This window comes from Doryrhamphus excisus, linkage group LG20 (genome assembly GCF_037039965.1).
Source record: "Doryrhamphus excisus strain RoL-2023G ecotype Guam linkage group LG20, RoL_Dexc_Guam_v1.1, whole genome shotgun sequence".
Classification (NCBI taxonomy): domain Eukaryota; kingdom Metazoa; phylum Chordata; class Actinopteri; order Syngnathiformes; family Syngnathidae; genus Doryrhamphus; species Doryrhamphus excisus.
The window spans coordinates 440,981-450,584 of NC_136376.1; the positions used below are offsets into that span (position 1 = coordinate 440,981).

At 46.4% G+C, this 9,604-nt stretch overlaps 1 protein-coding gene across 1 annotated transcript; it reads left to right on the forward strand.

The window, feature by feature from the left end:
* Positions 1-1,519: 1,519 nt before the first annotated feature.
* On the forward strand, positions 1,520-7,891 carry bfsp1 (beaded filament structural protein 1). Its single transcript, XM_078787192.1, has 8 exons — positions 1,520-2,070; positions 3,333-3,393; positions 3,969-4,064; positions 4,647-4,739; positions 5,011-5,124; positions 6,130-6,350; positions 6,428-6,516; positions 6,600-7,891. Exons 1-8 carry the CDS (start codon positions 1,700-1,702, stop codon positions 7,562-7,564), a joined length of 2,010 nt encoding a protein of 669 aa, XP_078643318.1. The 5' UTR covers positions 1,520-1,699; the 3' UTR covers positions 7,565-7,891.
* Positions 7,892-9,604: the final 1,713 nt, after the last annotated feature.

A 9,604-nucleotide genomic window follows, 5' to 3' on the forward strand; every position in this document is an offset into this window, starting at 1 on the left:
TATATACGTACCTCAGGAAACAATACAAGTACAGCTGCGGGCCGCAAATTGCCCCTCTGCCGCACTTTGAGCACCCCTGCGATCGCACTTTGAGCACCCCTGCGATAAAATGGACGTGAGTTGAAGCAGCTTGAAGGCAGCATGGCGTGAGCGTGGATCACATCATCCGATGAAAGACCAGCGTCCAGGGCTTCCTGTTGGACGTTATTAGCGGCTAAACGCCAGGCGCTACATGTTCAACACCGCTGGCCTTCCCAGAAGGCTTTTCTTTCAATCAACCGGCCAAGCTGACTAATCTAAGCCGCACTCCACTTTTACAGCCAATCATAAGTCAGACGCTCTCTGGTGTGTGATGGAGGACACGCACCACACAAATCATCATAATCATCATAATAATACACTGTACCACCGCGCTGCAAAGGCTTTATTGGTGGCATGTTGGATGCTACACAGCACCATGAAATATAGATTTACCGCATACAGCAGGCAGGGGTGTCCATACTTTTTCCTCCAGCCAGGAACACATGTAGCTATGCTAAGATGTTATTTATACTGAAAAAAATTGCATCTGAAAAAGATTAATATCAACTTAACGCTTTGCTTTTCTTCTGATGTTTGTCCCAATATTTCAACTTTCTTCTTTAAAAATTCTTCTTAGACTTTTTGGTAACCTCTCCCTTCCAACGGTCCAAGTATAGTTCCTCTGCCACCAAAGCAAACATCTCCATTGATTGATGAATGTACATACATTTCCATTAGCCTGAAAGGACGCTCATATGAAGAACCTCCACCCATGAAGAATCAGAGAAAAACCTTACTGTGATGTCTATTTCCAGCAAGCTCTCAAGCCCAGCATGGATGAAGGCTTTGGTCATCTTCCACACGCACCATTCATTCACAGAGAATGACAATAATTACTGTCCCCCAGACAGAGGAGGGACGAGGAAATAGCGTGGCCATGATACTTTCTGCTTTCTTCACTAACAGCCGACATAACGAACACATCCGACTATAACCCTCATTTGGCACCTTTATTGTGGCGGGGAGGGGAAATGTGGTAGAAACGTTTCCTTTCTCTGTGGCCCCGATAGAATTGCTTTATATACTAATTTCCACCCAGCGCCATGGCAGCGGCCTTCATCCACACACGTCATGTCCATGGAACACATACACAACAAAGGACACGCCTGGATGGAGATAACTTGGATTCTAGAGCTCCTGGTCCGTTGACTGCCAGTCAACTGTTGGCATCAATCATTCCACCCGGAATCTTCCGAAGGGAGTCAATGTCCTTCCGTTCTTTCTTATTATCCCTGATACTGCCGAGACTTTACCCCGCGTCCTTCCACACAAAGCCCCGTCCAACCTGCCTCATCACTGGTGCATCTAGAAAGCGTCTGACTGAGAGGCACAACCATTGTGGCGTCCGCCCAGCGCTTTCGTTGTGTTTGTTAGCGGTTGTGCTTTGTCATCACCAGCGTGGCTTTTCTAATGTGTGCAACAAAAGACAACAATCCACTCTGGAAGGTCCCAGGCTCACAACAAGTTGCGAGCACAGCCTCGGGGGCGGCTTTCGGGAGCTATTTCGCCGGCGAGCCGCGCTGAGCGGCGTTTAGTCTAGCATGAGACAGCCCAGGGTGAGCACCCGAGTTTTCACACAATAAAGGAGCTGAAGGCGATACCACCGACCCAAAGCAGCATGTTCAAGACAAGCTACCTGCGCAAGGAGGTGCGCAAGGAAAAGTACGAGCGCGCCGATGTCTTCCACGAGGAACCCGAGGAGGACTCGGCGGGCATCTCCGCCATCCAAGGCTGGGAGAACCTCCAGGAGCTCAACAGCCGCTTCGCCCGCTACATCAACCGCGCACGAGTGCTGGAGCAACGCAACGCCGTCTTCCGCAAGCAGCTGGAGACGCTGCAGAGGATGGAGGAGGCCAGCGGCCTGGAGGAGACCTTCAGGGAGCAGATTGAAGTCAACAGGCAGCGCATCCGCGAGCTGACCTCCGAGCACGGCAAGCTGGAGAGGGAGCTGAGGGACGCCTGCCGCATGCTGGACGACTTCACCAGCAAGTAAGCCCACCTCTCCACCATTTCACAGTAAAGCCGGGTGAAATGAGGCGATGTTCTTACTAAACCCCAACATTTCAGCCCATAAGTCAGACTGACTTGAAATTTCTCACACCAGCTCAATGCGCTCTACCTAACAAACCTTGTCACTTTGGGGTGTTGACCCGACTCACCCCAAAATGTCAGGTGTAAATGTTGTCATTTCATGACAAAGGATGGAAAAAGACATGAAAGGACAGCACGTATACTGGACAAGGAAGCGTCTTTGCTAACGTGAGACCAGAATGGACCAGAGTCTTGGTCATCATACAGGAGCACCTCAGGGTTGGCATTCCCCCAGAAAAAAGTGTGAGGTAGACAAAGCAAGGTTGGAGGCTCATAAAAAACCCTGACCTGTCACGGTGCTACAACACATCTTGCCAGAACAGAATGTCAAGTACAAATGGAAGTATTTGGATAGTACTGTGGGTTTGTACTATTTTTGCCTTTATAAACCACCACATAGGATTTGAAGAAGACAATGGCTCTGTATAGTACAGATATGGCATTTCCAATTCAAGAACTACAACCAGACTAATCCCTGGTCTATGGTCTCACCCGTGCCCCTGCAAAGACTCGGTGCTTGTCAGTCCCCTGAACATTTAGTGGTATTTGGGCAAACGCCACCACGTTGCAGTGTTGGTTTTGTGTGAGAAATTTCCAGTCTATCGTATTTACAACTTTAATAACAGCGCCACCATGTGGTGGTATTTTGTGTAGCGCTGTAGGAGTAGAAGGCTGAGCCTCCACTAAGAAGTAACCAAACAAACATCCACCACAGCTTTGACGAGCGTAGCGCTCTTGTTCTGCCGTCTGTCATGGAGCACGGCGCCACCATGAAAGCTTCCATTTCCTTCCACGAGACAAACGGCGGCATGAAAGCCACCAGCGAGTGAAGAACATCAATACGAGCGCTTTAAAGCCTCGCTCACGTGCACTCCTTACCACGAGCCACCTGTGCACTATTAGCGTGCACGTGTTCTCCTTTTCATGAAAGATTCCGTCGGTCGTCGGGAATCCATTTTTATTTCTCCAGGTAATTTGCAACACACTTCTACAGCTGGACGACGTCTGGAGGAGACACTTCAGGCTGCTGATGATCTGCACCTCATGACGTGCTTTCAGTGCACATCATTCTCCATCGTTTCTCTTCATTTCTATGAGGGTGAAAAATGGCAGCCATGTTTCTTCTGACTGTGTAGTAAAATATCGTCATTCTTTTCCAGATACAGAAATGAATGTGATTACCAGGAGGAGCTGAGGAGCACGCTGGAACAACTCAACAAGGTAGTGACATCACGCCTTCTTCGCAGCCGTCGGACACACCCACAGCGAAAAGACACGTGAACACACGTCCTTCTCTCTTCTGTGTGTTGTAAAGATATAAAAACAGGTAAAAAGGTTGATGCACGTCCTGGGCCACGCCCACTGGGCCCAGAAAGGCGGCTAGTCAAAGAGCTCCAAAACGTCCTATCCCTGCTGTTAGCATGATGTCACAAAAGTCAGTGTTGGAAAAAACTCTCTGAATCCGAGCGTCCGGAGAATTCCTAAACTTCTTTTAGGGCTCACTTCCAAACACAAACCTCAATAGTTCCCAAATACCCCAAGTACGACATGTTAGCATCCATGTAGCTGCTACTTCAGTGCGATCTGGACTTTCTTATACGAACCGCATGTTGCCTGCTCTTGGTAAACGCAGTGCTTTGTGTCCTTGGGAGCGCTTGGGACTGTGACCAATCACAGCGGAGTGGGGTGCCTGATGGGGTGGGGCCAATTAAACAGACCGTTTGGGTGGGAGGCTGACCAGGTGCTTGAGGCCATGCGAGATGACCTTTCCTTTCCCTTCCCTCCCTTTCCTTCAGGAAGCTGACAGCGCCCTGCTGAAAAATCTGGAGTTTCAGATCCAGTCGCAGTTCCTGCAGGATGACATCACCTCCACCAGAGATCGTCACAAGAAGGTCAGTGGCGCTTTTTGGGCACGCGTCTTGGCTTCCTGGCCGCATTTCATCATCATGTGGCTTGAGATGTGATACCGTGATACTGTGATACCGTGATACTGTGATACTGTGATACTGTAATACCGTGATACCGTGATACTGTAATACCGTGATACTGTAATACCGTGATACTGTAATACCGTGATACTGTAATACCGTGATACTGTAATACCGTGATACTGTAATACCGTGATACCGTGATACTGTAATACCGTGATACTGTGATACCGTGATACTGTAATACCGTGATACTGTAATACCGTGATACCGTAATACCGTGATACCGTGATACTCTGATACCGTGATACTGTAATACCGTGATACTGTAATACCGTGATACTGCAATACCGTGATACTGTAATACCGTGATACTGTAATACTATGACAGCATGCATGGGCAGGGCAAAGCAACACAAAAACATCTCCACTGCCAACAGCCACCTTTCCTTTATGGTGACCTGATAAAAAGTCAAATAGATATTATTTAAAGGTAACATGAATCATTTTCCAATGTTGTAAAATGTCCCTGGTGTTGTTGAACAGAACCTTGCAGAGATCCAGACCTACCTCAACATCTTGCAACAAATCAACCAGACGCTCCCGCTGGTTCCCACCGTGTCAGTGGGCATCTCTGAGGTGAGCTGGCTAAAAAAAGCATAGCGTGCGTGTGCACGTGTGCGTGCGCACGTGTGTGTGCGCGTGCCCTCAGGGCCTCCATGTCAAGCGTTGATGAGGTCATCGGCCTCTCAGTTGCCGCAGAGTGCATGAATACAGACTGGCTAAATGAAATGTGTGCACTAAACCCTGAACGTTGCCTGGTCAGGACACGTCACCGTGACGGCCATGTGCTTATTTTCCACGACAAACGGCGTCGATGCTAACGCTGCTGTGTTTCGTCCCTGCGAAGGAGCAGGAGAAGCTGCTGGCCCAGAGCAGGATGCCCGGCCTGCTGAGTCAGCTGGAGGAGTACAAGAGCGCCCTCTGTCAGCTGCAGGCGCAGAAACAACGTCTCCAGGCCGAGGTGGGCGTGTCACCGTGGAAACATGCTTTTCCTTTCCTTGCCTACCTAGCCTCATCCTTCAAGTCCGTTCATTTTAGATTTCAACTGGTCAGTTCCTTCAGCCTGGATGGTTGGAAGGAACTGGGCCGCCATTCATCTTTTTAACCATCCTCCCTATTATTAGTATTATTATGGAATACTAATATTAAAATACTATTATTATTTGAAAACAAATGCAAAGTTATGAGCAAAAACAGGCAAAGAAGTCCTTGGGGACCCCAGAGGGTATATATTGTTACTGTTATTATTATTATGATTATTATTAGGCTCCAGCACACCCTTGGTACAGAAAAAGAATGAATGGAAAAATAAAACCTAGAATAAGTGTAAAAAAAAAAAGTGATTTAGCTCCACTTGGTAGTATATCTAATGTGACAAGGCAAGGACATACCACTAGATGGCAGCAAAAGCCAAAAATCATATTGTGAAATTTGGGTAAGTATAAGTATCAGAAATAATTGAAACAAGACCAGCTAGTAAATGAAATGAATCCACGAAATGAAATTTATGCTATTGTTCAACGTTTGTATGAGCATAACTATGAATATTACTGTGCTTATCCAAGCATTTTAGTACAATATGTAGTACAGTATGGCAGTACGTATTTCTTCCTCTTTGTGGATGAAATGATGCCAAATACTGGCTATGAAATATTGTCCACCCTGCAGCATCCATAGGGTGGCAATGACGCACACCCACCACTAGATGTCAGGCAAAGCCAGAGATGGCAGAGTGCAGAATGACGTCACCACATTGTCATAACTAAAGGCTCATACCTTGACAATAATCTCACCACATCACTTTTATGAGCCCTTCCCCTGCTGACCCCCCCCCCCCATGAATTAGCAACACAATGCTAATGTGCTGTCCTGATGACCGTGTTAAACATCCTCGCGGGCATTCCTAACACTCCCAAATAATTCAATCAGAGCGTCTTGATTAAAAAGGCGTCTGTGTCGCTCTCAGGCATCGATGTTGGAGCAAGCCATCAGGAGCACCCAGGAGAGTTTTGACGACGAGATCCAGCTGTACAACGAGCAAATCGAATCTCTACGCAAGGAGATCGAGGAAGCCGAGAGGTCGCTGGAGAGGTTCACCAGCGAATGTCGCCACTTGGCCATGTACCAGACGTCCCTGGAGAACGAGCTGGAGAGGTACAAGAGGATCATCGAGAACGAGGACAACAGGTAGATGCTAACCCCAATGAGGGTTGTCAGGTCATAACGAGGAACCCCATTACGAGGAATGTCTTCTTCATTCACAGGTTGAATTCGGCCATAATCGGCAGCCCCATCACCCTGTTCACCACCAGCTGCCACTACACTCACACCCCCCCCGCCCCCCGGGGGAGAGGTAAGTCCTGGACGTCAGTGGCGGCCGTGCGTGTGTATTCCCAGTATTCCCAGGTCACCGCAAGCTGCATCATGTCTCCTTAGATATCACTCTTGCTATCCAAGACATCACCAGCATAAAGCCCCGCCAGAAGATCATGGCCAAGAAAGTCCAGAAGAAGAAGGAGCTCACCCCCAGGGACGTGATGGACAATGGTCAAGAGGATCGAGGTGCTTCTGGGGAGAATCCGGACGAAGACACGAAGGGGACGCCCGCGGTCGAAGGCCAGGAGGAGAGCGTGAGGAGGTCCGAGGAGAGGCCCGTGTTGTCCGACCTGTCTCCACAGGACGTCCCAGATGGAGCGCAGATCAGCAAGGCATTCGACACGCTGTGTAGCATCGTCAGAGATCGGATGAGGAAGTATAAAAAGCCGGAACCCATCGCCGACTTCTACACCAAGGGCCGTTACGTCCTTGTGAGCGGCGAAGGAAATTACCTGGACCCTTGCTTCTACACCTCCACGCCATCCGCCGGACACATCGTTGTCACCATCAAAGACCAACCTCTCGGGCGGAGCGCACTGTCTCCTCAACCTCCTCAGCCCAAACCTCTGACTCCGCCCCTTCCTTTCCACGCTGGGGGTCGGAGGGAGGACAGCAAGGGAGGAAGAGGGAAGGACGATGGCGGCAAAGGCAAGGCGAAGAAAAAGGAAGAGCCTGAGCCTCAACCTAAAGATCTGGACCCAGGTCAGCCGACTCCGGGCCCCAAAGATCCAGCCGGAGAGCAAACTCCTACTGATCCCAAGAAGAAGAAGGAGGACGATGGACCGGGCGGGACCACCCCAAAATCAACACCCCGGGCCCCGAGCACCAGCTCCAGCTCCAGCTCCAGCACCAGCACCAGCACCAGCACCAGCACCAGCAGCTTCACCCCGGATGCAATGAGCTATGAGAAGGTGGTGGTCGAGTCTGTGGAGAAGTTCTCCGATGGCCGCAAGCTTAAGGGTTATGAGGAGACCTCCATGGTGGTGGAGACCACCATCGAGAAGTCCAGCAAGAAGAAACATTAGATCCTCAGTGGAAAGCAAAGCTGAAGAACCAATCCCACATTCCTGGCTTGGCTCCTTCACGCGTGATCCCATGGTCCCACCCGAGAGCCACGCTCGTGCTTCAGTCCTTTACTGTCTGAAAACTTGGGACCCACCATAAACCCCCCAAGACCTCTGTGCCCCCTTCAATAGAAAACACGAGAAACCAGAAGACCGTAAATTTGTGCCACCCGACGTCTTCCAACCCCTTGAGCAATTTGTTCAATTGGACGCACTTCCTGCCCTCGGCGCCATCTTGCTGTGTACTCATTTGCTTTGACCTTTTCAATAAAGACCACCTAAACCACGCCTTGGTGTCCAGACCCCTTTGGTACTCCTTGGTCCGGCTCTTCACAGGGGTTTGGGAATTCTTTCAAATGTGAAACTTCCCAGTCAAAAGGACGTTGAACAATTTCAATTTTGTCCCTCATACATCACAAAAATATTGATATAATAAATAATATATTCATGTAGAATCCACCTTCACTTAGCATGGTTGGTCTGGAACCTAAATAAACACCATAAGCTTTTACTGGCCTGTGTATACATTGTATATTTGTTTATTTGTCTATTTGTTTATTTGTTTATTTGTCTATTTGTTTATTTGTCTATTTGTTTATTTGTTTATCTGTCTATTTGTTTATTTGTTTATCTGTCTATTTGTTTATTTGTCTATTTGTTTATTTATTTGTCTATTTGTTTATTTGTCTATTTGTTTATTTGTTTATCTGTCTATTTGTTTATTTGTTTATCTGTCTATTTGTTTATTTGTCTATTTGTTTATTTATTTGTCTATTTGTTTATTTATTTGTTTATTTGTCTATTTGTTTATTTGTCTATTTGTTTATTTGTCTATTTGTTTATTTGTCTATTTGTTTATTTGTTTATTTGTCTATTTGTTTATTTGTCTATTTGTTTATTTGTCTATTTGTCTATTTGTTTATTTGTCTATTTGTTTATTTGTCTATTTGTTTATTTGTCTATTTGTTTATTTGTCTATTTGTTTATTTATTTGTCTATTTGTTTATTTATTTGTCTATTTGTTTATTTGTCTATTTGTTTATTTGTTTATTTGTCCATTTGTTTATTTGTCTATTTGTCTATTTGTTTATTTGTTTATTTGTGTATTTGTTTATTTGTTTATTTGTTTATTTGTTTATTTGTCTATTTGTTTGTCTATTTCTTTATTTGTCTATTTGTTTATTTATTTGTCTATTTGTTTATTCCTCATGTCTGTGAGAAGTACAACATCTGTTAAGAGTGTCCATGAAGGCCCGAGGAGGGACGTGATGCACCTGAATGCACCACTGCTAAAAAGAGCTAGCTCGCCTGGTAGCCCATGCCGTGATCCTGCTTCCCACGTGGGGGAGCACGTGTCCAGCCTTGGGGGGCTCCAGACGCCACAAGGTAGGATTGGTGATGATGCAGTGTTGCTCTTCATGATGTAAACTATGGGGGGGGGGGGGGTGAAAGCTAGTGTTCACTCCTGAGCCAAGTGCTTGTAATTGTTAGCTAACCGGGCTAACTAGTGGTTAGCTTCCAGTGATCATCACTGACGCTGGTCATGCATTTATTTGTGTCATGTGATTTGTTGCCTGCCTTCCCATTGGTTAGACCAAACTAACCTTTTGGACACATACAAACATATTTTGGTACAATAGCTCATCCACCTGTACAACAAAGATGATGAAGTCTTTCCATGGAGGTCCAACTTTTAAAGAATGACTACCACCCCCCCCCCTTTAAAAAAAAGTTTTTCAACTAGCAAAATATGTTGATTTGATGTCCATGCTGTATGAGTGAAATAGCATCATAGATCATTATAGATCATTATAGATCATTATAGATCATTATAGATCATTATAGATCATGATAGATCATGATAGATCATTATAGATCATGATAGATCATGATAGATCATTATAGATCATGATAGATCATGATAGATCATTATAGATCATGATAGATCATTAGAGATCTACCATCACTTGGAGCAAACGTTGACGTTGACAAAGCTAATGC